Consider the following 19,750-nt stretch of genomic DNA (forward strand, 5'->3'; position numbering starts at 1 on the left):
GAAGTAAACCAGCACAAACCAGTGGTGCAGGATGCCTGGCTCTGGTTCTGCCCCAGACCTGCTCTCTGTGCCTCAGTTTCCCCAAGTCTTAAGCCAGGACAATCAGCCTTGCCCAGCTTCATAAAATGCCTGGACATCTGCAGACACAGATCTTATGTGACGAGTCAGATCTTTCCTTGTGTGACTCAGCTTGCAGATGCTGAGTCCCACATCACCGTGGCCATCTCCCACTGAACAGCTACGGAGCTTCCCCTGCTTCAGGATCTGTATTTGCTATTCCTACTGCAGCAATGCAGCCACAGACATCTCCTGAGTGCCTGACTATTCCCACAACAGTGGGATATTTAGATACTTCTGTGAGTTTCTAGACCCATTTGGGAAGACCAGGAGAAAAGCTTTCCAGATTAAACACTTCTGTTAGTAGATTCTGTCTGCCATCCCCAGAGACCTGGGCAGGCCGGAGAGGTGGGCCCATGTGAATCTCATGAAGTCCAACAAGGCCAAGGTCAAGGTCCTGCCCCTGGGTCGGGGCAATCCCAGGCACAAATCCAGGCTGGGCGAGGAGTGGCTGGAGAGCAGCCCCAAGGAGAAGGACTTGGGGGGGTTGGGGGGTGGAAAACTGCCTGTGAGCCAGCAACGTGCACTGGCAGACCAGAAAGCCACCCGTGTGCTGGGCTGCACCCAGAGCAGTGTGGGCAGCAGGGCGAGGGGGGGATTCTCCCCTCTGCTCTGCTCTCGGGAGACCCCCCTGCAGTGCTGGGTCCAGCTCTGGGGGCACCAACAGCAGAAGGACACGGACCTGCTGGAGCGGGGCAGGAGGAGGCCACGAAGATGCTTGGGGGGCTGGAGCACCCCCCTGTGAGGACAGGCTGAGAGAGTTGGGGGGTTCAGCTGGAGAAGAGAAGGCTCCGGGGAGACCTGAGAGTGGCCTCCCAGGACTGAAAGGGGCTACAGGAAAGGGGGGGGGGAACTCGTCATCAGGGGGGGAGGGATAGCAGTTTTAAACTGAAACAGGGGAGATTTAGATTAGATATGAGGAAGAAATTCTTCCCTGTGAGGGTGGGGAGGCCCTGGCACAGGTTGCCCAGAGAAGCTGTGGCTGCCCCCTCCCTGGAAGGGTTCAAGGCCAGGTTGGACGGGGCTTTGGGCAACCTGGGCTAGTGGAAGGTGGCCCTGCCCGTGGCAGGGGGGTGGGACTGGATGATCTTTAAGTTCCCTTCCAACCCAAACCAGTCTGTGATTCGATGACTCCAATACAGGGGTCATCGCAACATCTTCATCAGTCTGTTATGAATGAATATAACCTCTGGTCTATGTGATGATGAAGAGACAGACAAAGGCCAGGGTATATTTACCTGCAGTGGCCAAACTGCTGCCAATGCCCACAGTAGCTAATTTAACTAAAGGAACACCCAAAAGGCATTTCCACGTCCCCCCAATCCCATCCCAGTTACCTGTCAAAGCCTTCAGGTTCCTGGTGGCCAGGACACCAGCTGAGCATAACAAGACTCAGCCACATGCACAGCTCAAACCCTGCAAGACTGGCTGTGTCCAATGGCCCGAGGGTGATTTGCAACGGAGAAGCAAAGAAGAAACGTTTGCCACGGCTGGATGGGTTTTTTTGTGCTTTCAAGTGAAGACTGCAGCAGCTGTGGTTAATTCTAAAATGGGAAATAGAGAAAAGTTCATTGGACGATTGACAGCTTTCCTCCCTGCAAGTTATAAAAGAAGGAAAATGGAAATCTAACAGCGGCTTTTGCTTCTAAAATTAACATAATTCTCCCTGACGCATGAATGTGGCTCTGCAATACCAGCAGCACAAATCCCGGTGCTCTGGCAGGACAGAGATCTGACCCTGGAAAAGTCTTTAGTGTGTGGATGCAGCCCATTGACATCCGGAGCAAAATGCTGGCAGCCCCTTCTAAAGATTACACTAGCAGGCATTGCTCTGCAAGAATGCATCAGGGTTGCATCATGTGGGCTCCTTGAATTTTCCAGAAATCCTGCCTGCCACCTCTTTCCTGCCAAGTTTTCACTATAGAGTAGCTAGGAAATACACACTGCAATTCCCTGCTGGCATATTTTAAACAGGCAGGAGTATTTAGGCTAAGCATAGTGTGTGGGGTTTGACGTATGGGGACATACGAAAGATGTCCCTTTTTGCTAAGGATCCGCGTGCAGAACCAGTATTCAGGGATATAGGAAACTTCAGATCGAGAGAAATAGATGGTTAAATGTATGAAACATTACGTGTGACCTGTGTATCTATCATGCACTGCAAAATGACATCCAAAGTGGCATTAAAGTTACAAAAAGCACTAAAAAGCTTGGAAAGGCCAAATGAGTTCAACTGAGTAACTTTTGCTTGAGATCAACCACTTTTATGACACTTTTATGAGTGCAAAGAAACCCTCAAATGCTTTATCTCTGTTCTTATCAATGCACACTCAATCCTTCACCAGCCAGTCGTCTTGCTTCAGAGACTGCTCTTGGTCTTTTGCAGACACATCCTAAACTGCCACAAGGGTTATCCTCCTTCACCCCACGTGAAGGGACCCGGCCGCTGTGACATTGGCCTCCCAGGTGGGTGCATTGTGGCACCCCAAACATGCAGCGACTCAAATCTAGACCCAAAGCAGTTTGGTCCCACCAGATCAGCACAACAAGGTTGGGGCAACCAAGAGCCCGTGGTCCCCTGGACCCTGGGAAGGATGAAGCCCCTTCTCTTGTTGTATGTCTCTGGGCAGCTTTTCTGTTGCCTCTGTGAGAGTGGAAAAGACGATGAGGCTGCCAAGCCCCTTCCTAAGCATCCTTTTGCTTACATATCCGCAGCACGTGGGCGACGAAGAACGTACATGCCATTTGCTCCTGCTGGACCGCTGCCTGGTGCAGGGGGGTTGCTGAGCCCAGCATGTCTTTCCTCAGACTCATCCTTTCCTGCCATAAAACTGCTGCATTAAGCACCCCAAAGTCCACAACGCAGCCAAAACACCAGCCCCAGCCCTGTCCTGCATTCAGCCCCCCCCCCCCAAATCCCATCAGCATCATCAGTTTTGCAGCTCGGCTTGTTGAGGACCTCATTTCCAACAACCAAAGCACTTGGAGGGACACCGGTAAGATTGGTGAGACAGGCTGTTGTGTAACTTGTGTGCCTACACACAAGCAGGAATGCACACGCGTGCACACGCTGAACCCACCCCGCTGCAGCGCAGCTCTGTGCTGGAAGCAGAAGATTGGCTGGCGGAGGATCTCTCTCCAAGCAAGGGTTGGTTTTAGGGGCGTTTCTGTTCCCTCAGCTGGCTCCAGAATAAATGGTTTCCTTTTACATCCCATTTCCTTACAAGAGGCCTGAAACGCTGCTGCTGCGCTACGGGGGGGGGAGGCATGTGGGTCTGTGCCTCCTCTCAGCTTTCTGACAGCTTCAACCAAATTTAAAGGAGAAGCAGAGAGCTCAAACCTTTTAAATTCCACATGCTTCTTGAAAACAGGCAGCCAGGAAGAGACAAGGAAGAGCTTTAACATCACAGCGGACGGGGACTCAGCTTTTAATGAGACATCAGAGAGTCTCCCACGCAGCCCCACTCTGTGCATGGCTCTGAGCAGAACAACCTCCCCGTTCCTGGACCTTCTCTGCTCATATTTTGTAATAAAGGGTCAAAATCTGGAAATGGCACATTCCTCGCTGGCTCAGGCTCCTCACAGTGGGGAAACTGAGGCTACAGCATCCCAAATCACTCCCTGCTCACACCGCCTGCCCTTGAGACAGCCCTGGCGTTCGTGGGGCTGACGTGGCTGAAAAACTAATCACTTTCTTTTTCTTTCGGTTAACTTGCGGGGGGATCCAGATGGTCCCAGTCCCTGTGAGGCAGAAGGGAGGGAGCGAGTGAGGAGACACAGGCCAAGGCAGCTCATCCAGCCAGCCTGGAAAGGGCACCCCAGAGTCCTGACTCCTGTAGCTTTGCCATGACCCCAAACCAGAGCTCCTGTATCAGTGTAGAAAGAGTGTGGGACCCAGCAGCCACGTGGGTCCTCCCAGCTTGTTGCCCAGGGATGGCAAACTCCATCCAAACATCCACAGGATCCCATCTCCTCCCGCTGTGGCCCGGCTCCTGGGAAGGTATGGGCTGCAGGGGTTTGCAATCCGACCCGCCGTCACCCGCGCTGGACCTCCGCCGAGGCCGCGCAGATGTCATTCTTTCCACCCAAAAGCACCAGAGGAATTTCCCCCCGCCTCAACGTGTTGGCAGGAGACCCTGTGGATTTTGAACTTTTCTCTGGGAGTATTAAACAGGGATTACAAACCGGGATCAAGGGAGCCTCTCTCCTCTATGCCCTGTGAGAAAGCTGCAGCTGTGGCCTTGCTAGCCTGTCCTTCCTTGTTTGTGCATCACGCCATACCTGCGTGATACCACGGATGGGGAATTCGCCCTCCTCCAGGCCAATTACAGTTTTCTAAATCTTCCTTTTTCCCCTCCATCACATCTTCTGAAGAAACAAAAGCTGCCCAGTGCTTTGCAGAGGAACTTGCACCTTTAGGGCATATAAACCCACCCTGTGACCTCCCGGAAAGCCAGGAGCCGGCATCCTCAGCTCTGGGCACAGCAGGCTAGCAGAGATGAGTTTGGCTCGTCACTGCTGCAGACCAGACAGGCCAGGGCACAGATCCACGGGACACTCAGCCTTTCAGCTTCACTGCCATCCTTTGTGTGCCGTCTATTCAGACAAAGCTGGTCCCTTCCAGCTCCAGCCAAACCAGGACCTGGGCACAGCTGCCAGCCAGAGAGGGGGAAAAGGGCTGCGATTCTGCCTGAGTCTGAGACATCCCTGCCTGCAAAGCCATTGCTCTGTGACGCCTTGAGCTGCATGAATGAGTTCAGAGCGGCAAAGGAGGATGTTGCAAGGGGAAAATTAAAGCACCAGGCAACTTGCCCTTGAGCTGAGCAGAGAAGCAGAATCGCCCCAAAGCCTTTGCATGTGGGTACCCAGAGAACCAGGCAAGCTCTGACTAGTTCTGGCTGGGGAACCCCTTGCCCAACACATGTTTGATTTGCTTAGAGTGAGGCCATGGTATTTGAGTGCTATTGGGAACTCACCTGAGACTGGAGTCACGCTGCCTGCCACCGTCCCCGGCTCCCACGGCTCCTCGCGTGGCTCTGGGAGATGATCTCAGGCTGGATCCCTCCCTCAGCTACAGCTGCTTCCAGGCTCCATCCAGGCCCATTTTCTCTGGTACAAGGAGAGATTTGGCTGATGAAACTGAGACACACCAGGTTCCTCAGCAATTCCAGATGGATCAGCGGTAACGCTGCTCCTGGGGCTGCCCTGGGAAGCCCTGGGGAATGCTCTGGGGAGGGCTGAATTACAGAACTTTGATTTGAGAAGGTTTGAAGTGACACAGGGAGGGTTTCTTTAAGGCTGGTTCACCTTCTCTGTCCATTCTTGCTCATTAGGTGAGAAAACAATGCCCAGCAGATGCGGGCAGGAGAAGCAAGAAGCAGTGCAGAGGCCGGGGAACATTCACATCAGTGCCCCCTTTGTCTCACCTTTGCAGGCAGGTTAGATAATGCTGTCACCAGGATGGGGGACACAATGGGGACGTGCAAATTTGGGAATCTGACTGTATCAGGGAGTCTCCCAGGTTTGTTGCATCCTCTGCAGGAAGACTAGATGCATTCAAGGTGGAGGCTGCAAAGAAGATCGGCATCACCTTTGCTGCCTCCACTGTGATCTTTGAAAACCCCGGTTTTTAATCACAGAATCACAGAATCATCGAGGTTGGAAAAGACCTTGTAGATCCTCCAGTCCAACCATGAACCTCACACTGACCGTTCCCAACTCCACCAGATCCCTCAGCGCTGGGTCAGCCCAACTCTTCAACCCCTCCAGGGATAGGGACTCCCCCCCTGCCCTGGGCAGCCCATTCCAACACCCAACAACCCCTTCTGCAAAGAAATCCTTCCTAAGAGCCAGTCTGACCCTGCCCTGGCACAGCTTGAGGCCATTCCCTCTTGGCCTGCCGCTGGTTCCTTGGCTCAAGAGACTCATCCCCCCTCTCTGCACCCTCCTTTCAGGGAGTTGGAGAGGGCCAGGAGGTCTCCCCTCAGCCTCCTCTTCTCCAGACTAAAGCCCCCCAGTTCCCTCAGCCGCTTCCCGTAAGACCTGTGCTCCACACCCTGCACCAGCTCCATTGCCCTCCAAGACCTAATCCTGCCATGTGCTGTGCTCCCTCCAAGAGATGTTCAGCACCAGGATGGCGTCTCAGCTGCTTTTCAGTGCCAGACCCATGCTGGCTCTGAGCATCCCTGACTTCCTCATCTGCAGCACAGAGAAACCCCAGGGGTAACTGAGCTACCCAGAAGAGGAGGTGAGGCTCATAATCTCTGAGGCTCATGAGGATTTACAAAATGTCCTACTAGAGCGGCGTGGTTCATCTAGCTCTGCTCCACCGGTGACCATGGAAGAGGCAAGCACCTTTAGGGCAAGCAACTGGTTCCAGCTTGCCTGTGCTCCATTGCACTTGTGCCACCCCAGCACCCAGACCTGCTGGATGAGGTATGCTCAGCATACATCCCCATTAGTATCTACTTACGGCACTAATTAGTCTAATTTGTCTAATCCTTTTAGATTAGATCCCACCTGCCTCCTGTGGATGCAACTGAGTGATAAAGGAGTGCCCGGGATCTGTTTTACACTGATCTGCTAGCTTCTACCTAGCTCCATGCTCTTAACTGTGGGATCTGGTGAACAGCTTTAATCCCCTGCCACATAAAGCTGAGAGTTACAGGAAGGGACTAAATATCTCTGCTCTACAAATTGCCTTCATTGCTATCCTTGCTACAGACCATGCTTGATCCTGGAAAGCAGAAATCCTGCTTCATGGCAGCTCAGAAGATGACAGACTGTCACTGACACAGGAAAACAAGGGTCAGTCTCCTGGGTCACTGTAGCCTCCAGGAAAGGGTGAATGTGCAAAGCTGCTGGAGTTTATATTTAAAAAATTCTGGCCAAAGAGCCTGTTAGACTGCAGTGTTTGCTTTTGCTTGCTTTTGTAGAAATAAAGCACTCCTTTAACATATAATCAAGTGAATTACTAACACTGCTTTAAATAAGACAAGCCAAATGACCACGACAGCATCAGTCCAGATGTTTTACAGCTGGGCACGGGTTGTTTGCCGCAGAGCTGGGGGTTGGACTCCCAGTACCAGTCGGATTTCACTGTCCTCCACCCCAGCAGCTCCCCCACACCCCGGCCCAGGCGCTGCCACAACAGGCTGCAAATCTCCCTCTGATTTGTCAGGGTGTGTAGGATCGGACACATACCACAAACTATATGCTTTTTTCTTTTTAATTAAAGTATGTTTTAGCTCAGTAGATCTGCAGCCCCCTAAATCCAAAGACTCCCCAGGGAGCGTAACCACACTTGAAATAACTCACGACCAAAGAAACGCGAGTCTTGCCCTACACGCAGGAGTGTTTTAAAGCTGGGCGGCTGGAGGGGAGGAGTTGTGCTGGAGAAGTGGATGTGTCTTTTGGCAGCTGGGCCCTCTCATTAAAGGAGCAGAGAAGACGGAAGAAGGCAACTCCCAGTATCGCTCCCCCTTCCCAGTCCTCTCCTCCCATCCCACTGCTGTAGGATCTCCTACGTGGCACTGTGGGGGCAGGGAGCGCTGGCCAGAACGCCTCCTAAATCCAACTGCACTTGGAAATCACTCTATGGCAACAGAAATCTCCCCCTGCGATGCAGATCAGCCCGATTCCTAGCACTTTTGCCCTGGAAAAAATGTTCATGGTCAAAATTAAGCTGTTTGCTGGCATTTTGGTAGGATTTATTCATATTCTGCACATTCACACCCTAAAGCCCTGCAGATTTGTTATGGCTGGCTTAGAGCAATGCACTCAGGATTGTGTTGTCTGGGGGGATGGATCAATTAATAGCATGGGGAAGTTAGCGATAGAAAGAATAGGTTGGAATACACCCTCAAAAATCAGGCAAAAATTTGAGATGTCTTTATGCTGGGCTGCCTGTCCTCAAACACAAAGAACTACTTTTATTCATCTCCAACTTCCCATTATTGAGGCAAAGCCATTTAAAAGGACTGAAGCACAGAGCCCTGCACTTCTGTCAAAGGAGTTTGGTGCTAGGAGGCATTGAAAGAGATCAAGATTAAAAATTTTAGAGTTTAAATTTCACTAGGAAGAAAAAAAAAACCTTACATGGGAAGTGATTACACAGAAGGGTTTGAAGGTGGAGCAATTCAGAGCTTGGCAGAGAAAACCAGCTGACACTGGAAGTTTAAAGGAGCTTTTCTCATTTCTCAGCTGGTACATGCTGCTGGTACAGACCAGTAACATCTCACCTGTGTATTGATTGTTTGCTAAGAGCAAATTCATTTTTTACTATGGCAACGTATTAATAAAGCAAAGATTGTGCTAGAAAAACACTGGGGCCACATTCTGATCATTTATGCAGACACAACGCCAAGAAAATTGCTCCAAATACACGCTAGGGTACACAAAAATATGATGCTCAAGGTATTTCAAACCTCTCTCTCCCACTGAAACCCTCCCAGAAGGAAGCTGATCTCTGAACATCACCTTGTGAAGCCATTAGGACCATTTAGGCACGTTATCATTAAAGAGTGAAGTGTAAAGTACCTGCCAGGATGCAAAATATCCAGGGAAGATGTCAGCTGGCAACTTGTTTTGTTCAGGTCTTTCTTTCTTCACATACACCACTGGAAAAAAAAAAAAAAAAATTAAATAAATCACACAAAGCCTTCAGGAATCTGAAATGACTTCATGCTTGGCACCCAAAAGGTCATCTAGTGAGTGAGACCCCTTGGCACTTTTCCCCTGTAACAGCTTTTGTGCAAATAACACCACGTGGATCAATTCAGCCATAATAAAGGCTATTGGGAATGACTGAACGGGACAATCTTTCTCACAGCCAGAAGCAAACACCCAGTGACCAGAACAAACCTCCCGTTATCTGCTACCGCTGATATCAAGGTCTTGTTGCCGCAAACCACACTGTGAGCGAAATCATCGTAGAAACACACGTTTTGTTTTGCTATTAGAGTTCTGGGGAGCTGGCTTATTGCAGCTGGTGGAAAATTTTGTGCAGAGAGGGCTCAAACACCTCCCCTCATTTGAGGTGTGGAGTATCTACTCCCATGGCATCATCTGAATGGTTTAGACAGAAGAAAAACGTCACTTTTCGATGCCATCTTCTAGAATCGGTGGATTGATGTTGTGCAGGGGAATGGACAGTGGAAAGCTGCGATGATCCCAATGCAAGGTGCTTGCAAGACCACAACCGAGGTCTGAGGGCAGAATATTCAAAGCCAGAAGACAAAATCGGATGCTGTTTTCTACTATAGCAACAAGAGGCAGCAACCTGCTGAGACTGTCTCCCAAGGCAAGCAGAGAAACTTGCAGAGCCAAAACCAGAGGGGAAAAAATGAAATTACATGGTGATTAGAAGCACAGGAAGAGATAGACATCAATAACAACACGGTGATGCAGCATCCTTCTGCTAATGTGCTAACAGTCAATGAGGACGGCCCTTAATTATGGGGTGGCACCTAACACAGAATCACACAGAATCATCTGGGTTGGAAAAGCCCTTGAAGCTCCTCCAGTCCAACCATGAACCTCACACTGACCGTTCCCAACTCCACCAGATCCCTCAGCGCTGGGTCAGCCCGACTCTTCAACCCCTCCAGGGATGGGGACTCCCCCCCTGCCCTGGGCAGCCCATTCCAACGCCCAACAACCCCTTCTGCAAAGAAATCCTTCCTAAGAGCCAGTCTGACCCTGCCCTGGCGCAGCTTGAGGCCATTCCCTCTTGGCCTGCCGCTGGGTCCTTGGCTCAAGAGACTCATCCCCCCTCTCTGCACCCTCCTCTCAGGGAGTTGCAGAGGGCCATGAGGTCTCCCCTCAGCCTCCTCTTCTCCACACTAAACCCCCCCAGTTCCCTCAGCCGCTCCCCATCACACCTGTGCTCCAGACCCTGCACCAGCTCCGTTGCCCTTCTCTGGACACGCTCGAGTCATTCAATGGCCTTTTTGGAGTGAGGGGCCCAAAACTGAACCCAGGAATCGAGGGGCGGCCTCACCAGTGCCGAGCACAGGGGTAAGATCCCTTCCCTGTCCCTGCTGGCCACGCTAGTGCTGATATATCACTATATCCCAGATTGCCATTAAAAAAACCCCATGCCAGCTTAAAATGTGATGGGGTTGAAACAGAGCGGTGTTCCACACTCCTGACTCAGCGCAGAAACTTCTCTATGGCACATACTTTGCTGCAAGCGCTCTCGGCCAGGCAGTCTGGCACTAGGCAGCATGAGCATTTAACTCCTTCAACGTTACTTTGGGGCTGCGAATATTTGCTGCTGTAATGCCTTTCTAAACGGCCTGAGTTTGCCAGACAGGAGGATTTTGCCACTGTGTTATGCTACAATCAAGAACAGACCCCAACCGACCTGCTCATCCCACGCCTACGGTGCAGGGGGAGATTTGGAAGTATGGAAGGTGTGATGGGTAAGAAGTTCACCACTCCAGCAGCAAGGAAGGAAGAGCGGGTGTTAGTACAGGTGGGGAGATGGATGGGAAACCAGTCTCGGTGGGATAGAGCAATCTCTCAGCCTGTCCTCCCTTATGAGGACAGGCTGAGAGAGTTGGGGGGTTCAGCTGGAGAAGAGAAGGCTCCGGGGAGACCTTAGAGCGGCCTCCCAGGACTGAAAGGGGCTACAGGAAAGGGGGGAGGGACTCGTCATCAGGGGGGGGGAGGGATAGGATGAGGGGGAATGGTTTTAAACTGACAGAGGGGAGATTTAGATGAGATCTATGGAAGAAATCCTTCCCTGTGAGGGTGGGGAGGCCCTGGCACAGGTTGCCCAGAGAAGCTGTGGCTGCCTCCTCCCTGGAAGGGTTCAAGGCCAGGTTGGACGGGGCTTTGGGCAACCTGGGCTAGTGGAAGGTGGCCCTGCCCATGGCAGGGGGGTGGGACTGGATGATCTTTCAGGTCCCTTCCAACCCAAACCAGTCTGTGATTCTGTGGTAACATGAGGAAACCTCCAGCCTCCTGTAACTCGGCCATCAGATCCATGAAAGCGAATTAAGGTCCTCTTTGGTCTCAGCGAACGGGGGGGGGGCATTTCAGATGGCAAGATGTGGCTTGAATCAGACGCTGATGTCAAACATTCGCTGCCTGTGACTGCTCCGGCCGTGGCTGAAGCCCTTTGCAACACCCCTGACTTCACGGCCCGATGACACCCCGGGGAAAATAAACCAATCATCCGCCTCACGGGGCGGGGGGGGGGAAGATAGGTCAGAGCCCCATAAAAAAATACAAAAGCACCGTTTTGGCTTAGGAGAGCCTCCCATCCCCCTGCTGCCGGCAGAAGGAGGGACCACGCTTCCCCCCCAGCCCCGCCGGACCCCCCCTTGCAGCAGCCGCGGGGCCGGGCGCTCCCTGCCATTGGCGGGAGGCCGGGAGAGCTTTATCGGATCCTCCCCTTCCTCTCCCTCCCCAAGCGTTTTTGAGAGGTTTTTTCCCAACTTTCCAGAAGTTTCTCCCTGGCCCCTTATATACCCCCTCCGCGGGACCGCGAGGTGCATAGGGGAGCCGAGCAAAGCAGCGCCCCAGCCCCGCACCGCCGCAGGTAAGGGGGGTGGGGGGGGGCGGGGGGGCCGGGGGTACCCGGGCTTGCAGGACTGTTGCCAGGCAGGGATGTGGCCAAGCTGAGATTGCAGCAGGCCGGGGGTTATTTTGGAGTCCTGCATGCTCCTGGCTGGCCCCATAGGGCAGGGAAATCGGGGGGGGGCTTGGGGGGGGGGGGGTATTGCATGGGGGAAAAGGGGTGCATGGGGAAAGGGGGTTGCATGGGGGGGAGGATGCATTGGGGTGAGCTGAAGCGGGGGATGTGGGTAGGGTACAGGCTGCCCCAGAAGCCAGCTGTTTTTTGAGAAAAGATATTAAAAGATCCACCCCCACCCCCACCTCCCCCCTCCACTCCAGTTTGCAAGAGATGGTTGCGGTGAAGCTGCACCCTGGTTTTGCACTTTCAGGGGGTGAAGAAAGAGAAGAAGAGGTTAAGGGAAGCACCAGCTTGCTCTAAATAGTCCTGGAGCAGCTCTGGCTGGGAGAAAACCTCCAGCCCCTGCTCCTGCCCAGCCTGGGAGCCTCCGGGACCCTGGGCACCAGCCCAGCACGGGAGGGAGAGCTCTGGTTACAGCCTCGCTGCGTCCAGACTGACTAACCCTAATCCTTCTGCCTGCCCTAACAAAGCCTCGCATCCCTCTGCTGCCGTGGAAGTGGCCTTTTGCTTGCGTGCCTCTGTCCCGTGGCTTTGTCCTGGGTCGGGGGAGAAACACAGTCCTCGAAGGGGTGTGTGGGCCGTCGGGGGTGATGGCACCTCCAAATCCCACAGGGGGAGCGGGTCCCCGACAGCCCCGAGGAGGTCTGCAAAATGCCACGTTGGCGTGGGGCGTCCCCTTGCAGGGCTGAGCCGTACAAACGCAAGAGAGGATGTTAACGGGCTGCGCATTCCCCCAAATTCCCTCTATTTTGCACCCTGGGTTATGAATTCACCAATAATCTCAGTCGTAATCCAAGGATGGGCAAAATTTCTCTTGTCTCGCCGCCGCGGGCTGCGTCACTCATCCCAGACCCAGCGTGCCCGGCCAGATTTCTCACCAGTCTCTGAAGTAATGAACCTTTTTTAAGCTGAGGATGTAAGTGGCGTGGGCCGCCCGTTGCTCACAAGAGAACTACTCCATGTATCTCTTTTCTTTCAGAATGAAAAAGGCAAACGTTGACCTCACTATGAAACAGTTTCAAGGTATCATTAGAAATAAAAGGGAAGGAAAAAAACAAAAGAAAAAACCCTCAGATTTTAAATGCTTGCCGCACCCGATGCCGTCTGCACCTTCAAAGTGCGTCAAGGGCAGTTTTGAGCCTGTTGCACGAATCTTTGCTCTTAGGTAGCCGGGATGGCTCTTCCCTCCAAAAGGGAGGTTTGTTCCCAAAAGGATTTTAGGATACAGATTGCCCCCCTCTCTGAGGCTACGTAATTCCCACTCTGGCAAAGGGTCCCTGGTGCAACTGCGCACTCGTGCGTGTTTCCTTCCATATGTAATCCCAGCGGGCCCTTCGCTTCCTGCTCTGTTTGCTTTAACCCTGAAGCTGCCCCGTCGCAGCCCTTTCTTGTCTCCGTATGCAAGGAGCAGCCTCTGAGGCTGGCCAGGAGCAGGGTGGGAGGAGAGGACCAAGGAATGAAACTTCACTGTAGCCTTGGGCATGATGCAGCCTGTCGAGGAAAAACTTTGGGCATGAAGGTGGAATTTAAGCCCTGAGGATCTGCCATCAGGAGGGTTTGCTGGGAGCAGCATGAAGCCGGGAGGGAGGGAAGGTCTGGGGACAGGTTACAGCCTCAGAGACAGGTAGGATGAGCTCCAAAGAGCTTTCAGACACAGCATTTAGGACTGGTCAGTCTGCAGATTTATTGAAGCTCAGAGCCCTCGCCAGGGATGGGTGCACCTACGTTGTGGTGAGATGCACCTACCTAATGCATGAACGTATTGGGAAGGGGCTCTGCTGGGGGGAAGGAGGGGTCCGCCACCTTCCTCTGCCCTGGCACCTCCTTGGCAGGGCTGTACTGGCAAAACTAAGTCAGATAGAGCTGACCAGTGTTGGATCTTCTCAAGGGGCCCCCCCAGACTTAGCTTGGTGGAAGCTCATGTGCTCCACCTAGTGTCTAGAAAGCTGAGCCTTGGGGTACCGAGCTGGGGTCCCCAGAGGACGATCCCTGCTGTACACTGACCACGATAGCTCCTGGATGGATGGGCAGCACAAACATCCCACTTCTAGCTTTTCCTGACCAGGGCAGGGGTTTGACCTGCTACTCTGGGGACAGAAATATCTGTTGCTTCCATTCCCTGGCCCCTCCTTAAATCATTTACTGTACATGAACATATAGTAAAATTGCTTAAAAAGGAAGCTTTCATCCAGTGCACAGGCTCTGCATGCCAGAGTGCAGCCTGGACTCTCGAAGGTTAAGTCTTGCTCAGGGCAAAGCCCAGTGTGGGCTTGGATCGTTGCACCCCAAGTGAAGCGTTGATGCAGATGGTCTGGCTATCACTGGAGCCTAGGAGTGGGTTTCACTGGAAGAGCCCCTGGGGTCTCGGAATGCTCCAGAAGGGCTTGAATCATGCTGATGGTGAGCTCTTCTTGCCCAGCAGGTCCTCAGAGGTGCTGGGTGCTGCTGAAGCCATGTGGATTACTCTGGTGCTTGCTCTCTGCGGCCTCGCTGCAGCCGTGCCCTCGGAGGACAGGAAGCTGAGTGACAAGGCAACGACGCTGGCTGACCGCAGCACGACGTTGGCCTTCAACCTCTACCATGCCATGGCGAAAGACAAGAACATGGAGAACATCTTGCTGTCCCCCGTGGTTGTGGCATCCTCCCTTGGCCTTGTGTCCCTCGGGGGCAAGGCCACAACTGCCTCCCAAGCCAAGGCAGTGCTCAGCGCAGACAAACTGAACGACGACTACGTGCACAGCGGGTTGTCCGAGCTCCTGAACGAGGTCAGCAACAGCACAGCCCGCAACGTCACCTGGAAGATCGGCAACCGCTTGTATGGCCCTGCCTCCATCAATTTCGCCGATGACTTTGTGAAGAACAGCAAGAAACACTACAACTACGAGCACTCCAAGATCAACTTCCGAGACAAGAGGAGCGCCCTGAAATCCATTAATGAGTGGGCAGCCCAGACCACGGATGGGAAACTTCCAGAGGTCACGAAAGATGTTGAGAAAACCGATGGGGCCCTCATTGTCAATGCCATGTTCTTCAAGCGTAAGTTCCACCTTCAATTCTTGATACGAGTGACCCAAAACCTAGCCTGAGCCGATACACGGCAGCCCAAATGGGAAGGTGAACAAGTCCTAGGTCTGCTGGAGGCATGTTTTTTCAGAACTGTGCATGAAATTACCAACCCATTCCCTTTTCTTACAAGCTGAATTTCTCCCTCCTGCAGCTCACTGGGATGAGAAGTTCCATCATAAGATGGTGGACAACCGTGGCTTCATGGTGACCCGTTCCTACACTGTGGGTGTTCCCATGATGCATCGCACAGGTAAGTTGCAAACCTCCTGCCCCATGTCAAGACCGACTGGAGTTATGTTCACTGCTGCTCTGTCACCCAGTTTTCCACCAACTGCTTCCAAGATTGTTTTGCCTCACAGTCAGTGCGAGAGGACAAAGCAGGGCGCGCTTGTTCTGCTGATTCAGTCTCTCCGTGAGCAGAGGGAATCCATGTTTACTGTTGGGTGCTTAGCTGTCAGGAATAAATCCAAGCTCATCATGCATGGGAGAGCCACAGATTTGAGTTGTTGCCAACTCCAATAATTCTGGGCCAGTTCCCAAAACTGTTCAGCTGGTCAGGGAAAGTCCAGGGTGAATTCATAACAAGGTTGTGGATAGCTTTGCCTCTGTTCTGCATCTCACCATTTCCTGCTTCTGATTTCCAGGTCTCTACAATTACTATGATGATGAGACAGAGAAGCTCCAGGTGGTAGAGATGCCACTTGCTCACAAGCTCTCCAGCATGATCTTTATCATGCCAAACCACGTGGAGCCTCTGGAGAGGGTTGAGAAACTGCTGAACAGGGAGCAGCTGAAGGCCTGGGCTGGCAAGATGAAGAAGAGATCCGTGGCCATCTCGCTGCCTAAAGTCATCCTGGAAGTCAGCCACGACCTTCAGGTAAAGGAGGTCCTTAAAGAAAACAGTTGGGCCTTACAGTTCTTTGAGGTGGGAGAGAAGATAGTGGGTTGATGGGTTACATGTGCCTGTCATCCTTTTTCCAGCGGCTAGTCTGGAAAGGATCCCACTGTGTCATCTCTGGGAGGGTTGCTGACCTCTTTTCTCCTCCTAGAAACACTTGGCTGATCTGGGCCTGACAGAAGCCATTGACAAAACCAAGGCTGATTTGTCAAAGATCTCTGGCAAGAAAGACCTTTACCTGTCCAACGTCTTCCACGCTGCTGCTCTTGAATGGGACACGGAAGGGAACCCCTACGATGCTGACATCTACGGCCGAGAGGAGATGAGGAACCCCAAGCTCTTCTATGCTGACCACCCCTTCATCTTCATGATCAAGGACAGTAAAACCAACTCCATTCTCTTCATCGGCAGGCTCGTGAGGCCCAAAGGCGACAAGATGCGTGATGAGTTGTAGTTAGGTTGTTTTTTTTTTTTTTTTTTTCTCCAGAGCTTTGGTTTGTGTGTTTTTTAGTGGGGGATTTCAAAAAAGGGGAAACACTATTTTGTATCCTTCTCGAACTATGGGTGCTATTCAGACCAGGGTGCATTGTGATGAGAAACCAGCATACACTTTACCTCACCCCAAAATACTTATTGCACAAACCCACCTCCAGAGAGGAACAGGGGAGCCTGGCACAAAAGAGGGTCACCGGGAGTGGAAGGGAACTGGCATGCACTGCCTCAGCTACCAGCATCCTCAGCTGAGATGTTCAGGCTGATGCCTCACTCCTCCCTGCACTAGTTAAGCCTCCTGCTAAGTAAGTGCCTTGCTGCTACCGTCAGCCCTGCAAAGAAAAGCACAAGCTCTCCACCCTTCCATCTCAAATGCTTCTGCACATTTAGCTCTGCCACTTTTCTCCCCCTCTGATGCTCCGCGGCACCACACCAGAGCTGCTCTGGTTGCTTTGCAGTTGTTCCTTGCTTCTCTCTTCTCTCTCCAGTGGTATCTAACAGAGCACGAAGGGCCAATTCTGCAGTCCAGCCCCCTCTGTAGCCCTGGGAGCAGAGTAGGACTGCGACAGCATGTAAGAACAAAGATTGTATGGAGTTGTGCCCTCCTGTCCCACCTAACCCTGCTCTGGGTGACTGTTAGTTAGATGCTTCAACCGCAGCAGGTCATCAGCTCCTTAGCTACAACACTCACTGCAAAGCCAAGCACAGCTTTGCTCAACACTTCAGAGAGAAGTAAGTGGCTTCGGGGTGTCAGCAGAGAGGCCAAAGAGCAGATGGGCTTCTAGGAAGATAAACCTGAGGTCCCTTAACACTCTTGTGAGACAAATGGCTGTGCTCCACCCCTCTGGGGAGCACGGAGGGGGCTCTCAGGCCAACATCTGGAATTAAAACACCCCGCACCAGGCAAACAGAGGAATTCCACTTCTCTCAGTGCTTCTGCATCAGCACACAGGGCTGGGAAAGAGTTCCCAGCTCTGAAGGTTCTCCCAGTTAGGACCAGGGCTGGTACCTGTCGGCTCCCGGAGCCGGCCAAGGGACCCTTCCTGGTTTCAAACAGGGATCAAATTCACTTCTACTTTCTTTAAATACAAAGCTTTAAAGCTGCCATTACCTGACTTCCTAATGACCCTCTTCTGAAGCTCCTCTCCTCCGTGATACTTTAGCTCCCCGTTGGCTGACCTGGATAAGGGCACGCTGAAAACCAAATGTATTTATAGTTATACTCGTATTTATGTCTGATAATTAGCAAGTTTCACAGCCTGCTCCAGCCTACACTTGGAGGCTATTCCTATCTTCTCTTGAAGGGATACCATCAGGTTAATACTATTTAAAGAAGTAACCAATAGGATCCCATGAGCATTGAAGCATGTGTCAGGTAAGCCTTGCTACGCACTGAGACATCACAAAGCAAGTAGTGATAACTGAAACAGCAGAAATCTCTGCGTCACAATCTTAAGTGATTTGAAACCAGCAAGGGCAGTGGCTGCGTTCTTTTGGGGTTTTATTTCCCTGCCAATGCGCTTTGCTGTCGGGTTGCTACGCAGAAGCCCAATGCTGCATTTTCTCAGACCACACACAGGACTATTTCCACTTATTTATTAAGTTACTACGGAGTCACTTATTGGGTGTTTCCTACAGGCAAAACTACAGCAGTTTGTGCCCCCATGTTTGACCCGACCACACCTTCTCCAGGTTTGCAAGGCTACACCACTGCAGAAAAGCTCATCTGCCCTAATTCCTATCCAAGCCAGCCGGAATGGGAGATTCTTGCCCTTCAGCCTCTTCCCAGATCATATTCCCAGGTGCTTTCCCCACTGTGTTGGGAGGTAGGAGGCAATCCACAAGGATGTACCCAAAAAGCCTGAAGCCCAGGGGGTACACTAGGTGCTACCTGGCGATCAGCGCACTGAAACCCACACGCTGTAGCACGCGATGGAGGATGGGGGGGTGGGTAAAAGGGGTGGGCAAGGCAAGAACACACTGTGGGATCTTGTGAATAATTTGCATCATCTGGATGCAGGCGTCTGATGGCTTTTATAGTCTGTTCTTGTACCACACAATGACAGTTGTATAATTTTGCAATAAAACTTTTTTCAATGAACTTTTCTGGCAGCCACGGTCACTTGCAGGGTTTGGGTGGAGACAAAATACTTTTAAAAGAGCTTAAAGACATTCATTGCTATCCTTAAATCTGATACACCTTTCTTAATCTGGTATTTATGGACCAAAATTACACTTAATATACAACAATACACAAATTTTCATGACATCTGTGTCATGAAGGAACGCTATTAGCATGTTGGCTTTTCACTTTAACATTTTGCTCCTGAAACTGGAAGTATCCAGCAAGTAAGAGGACCTACTGCCCTGCCATTTAACAGAGCAACAAATGGCTCAGTTAAAAAGAAAATATGGCAGCGTAGGAATAAAACCGAGCTGTTAGCCACAGGGACCAACCTTCCTGACCCTACAATCCAAAGCTTCTCTAGCTAGCATCCAATCGAGGGAAATAGAGGAGGAAAAAGAACTGTGAGAGTTGCACCATCTCTGTGGGCATTGCTACGTCATGGAAACTCCAGCAGCATCAGACCCTGCTGGCCTGTGTCCTTCCAGTGCTGGAAGGGGATTGACCTGCTGTCCATTCAAGCAGGCAGCCTTCTGCCACTCAAGTCACAAGCAAAACTAATGCCACAGACATCTCCCCTTTTCCCAGTGCTAAAATCGCACAGGTCTGGGATGGGCAGGCACACACATCGGTGTGGAGCTCCTCATGGACTGAGGAAGCAGCGGGTGCTTGCTGGAGCAGTTCTTCAACGCACAGAAGCTATTTCCAGCACCAACCACAACAGCGGAGGAACCATCAACCTGAAACAGCAATATTGCAAGAAACTTAAAAGCTTTCCAGAGCTCCTGAACTCATCCTACACCCCCAGCTTGTCCTGCAAACAGCTTTAAATACTCGTGTTTTTCATCCTAGGGAAGGCAGCACCCTTGAGACGCAGTGAACTGATCGAGCTCCCTACCCCTCCTTTAGCAGCTTCTTCAAACAGCTCACGGTGGTCGTACACGCCAACCAACGCACGCTAGAAAGGCAACGGGTTCACACGCGCCAACCTTGACCGTCGTGGGATAATCACAGACTGGTTTGGGTTGGAAAGGAACTTAAAGATCATCCAGTTCCACCCCCCTTGCCCCAGGCAGGGCCACCTTCCACTAGCCCAGGTTGCCCAAAGCCCCGTCCAACCTGGCCTTGAACCCTTCCAGGGAGGGGGCAGCCACAGCTTCTCTGGGCAACCTGTGCCAGGGCCTCACCACCCTCACAGGGAAGAATTTCTTCCTTACATCTCATCTAAATCTCCCCTCTTTCAGTCTAAACCCATTCCCCCTCGTCCTATCCCGACCCCCCTGATGACGAGTCCCTCCCCCCTTTCCTGTAGCCCCTTTCAGTCCTGGGAGGCCGCTCTAAGGTCTCC

General features: G+C 52.1%; 1 protein-coding gene and 1 long non-coding RNA gene across 5 annotated transcripts; one reads left to right on the forward strand and one right to left on the reverse strand.

Annotated features, from left to right (window-relative positions):
* Positions 1 to 1,226: 1,226 nt before the first annotated feature.
* LOC141939891 (uncharacterized) lies at positions 1,227 to 8,846 on the reverse strand. The gene is made up of 3 exons (XR_012627779.1): positions 8,656 to 8,846; positions 5,094 to 5,226; positions 1,227 to 1,661 (listed from the first exon to the last, which is right to left on the reverse strand). It is a non-coding gene; the product is annotated as an uncharacterized LOC141939891 (long non-coding RNA).
* Positions 8,847 to 11,555: 2,709 nt separating this feature from the next.
* On the forward strand, positions 11,556 to 18,378 carry SERPINH1 (serpin family H member 1). 4 transcript variants are annotated; one of them, XM_074860539.1, is made up of 5 exons: positions 11,556 to 11,665; positions 14,244 to 14,857; positions 15,039 to 15,137; positions 15,532 to 15,764; positions 15,937 to 18,378. In XM_074860539.1, the coding sequence occupies exons 2-5, from the start codon at positions 14,275 to 14,277 to the stop codon at positions 16,237 to 16,239; spliced, it is 1,218 nt and encodes a 405-aa protein (XP_074716640.1). In that variant the 5' UTR covers positions 11,556 to 11,665; positions 14,244 to 14,274; the 3' UTR covers positions 16,240 to 18,378. The 4 variants fall into 4 exon arrangements, with proteins under 4 accessions (XP_074716640.1, XP_074716642.1, XP_074716641.1 ...); XM_074860541.1 differs by having other exon boundaries at positions 11,614 to 11,665; positions 14,241 to 14,857; XM_074860540.1 differs by lacking the exon at positions 11,556 to 11,665 and adding an exon at positions 12,801 to 12,844 and having other exon boundaries at positions 14,241 to 14,857.
* The last annotated feature ends 1,372 nt before the right edge of the window (positions 18,379 to 19,750 follow it).

Source organism: Strix uralensis, chromosome 2 (assembly GCF_047716275.1).
Source record: "Strix uralensis isolate ZFMK-TIS-50842 chromosome 2, bStrUra1, whole genome shotgun sequence".
Taxonomy (NCBI): Eukaryota; Metazoa; Chordata; class Aves; order Strigiformes; family Strigidae; genus Strix; species Strix uralensis.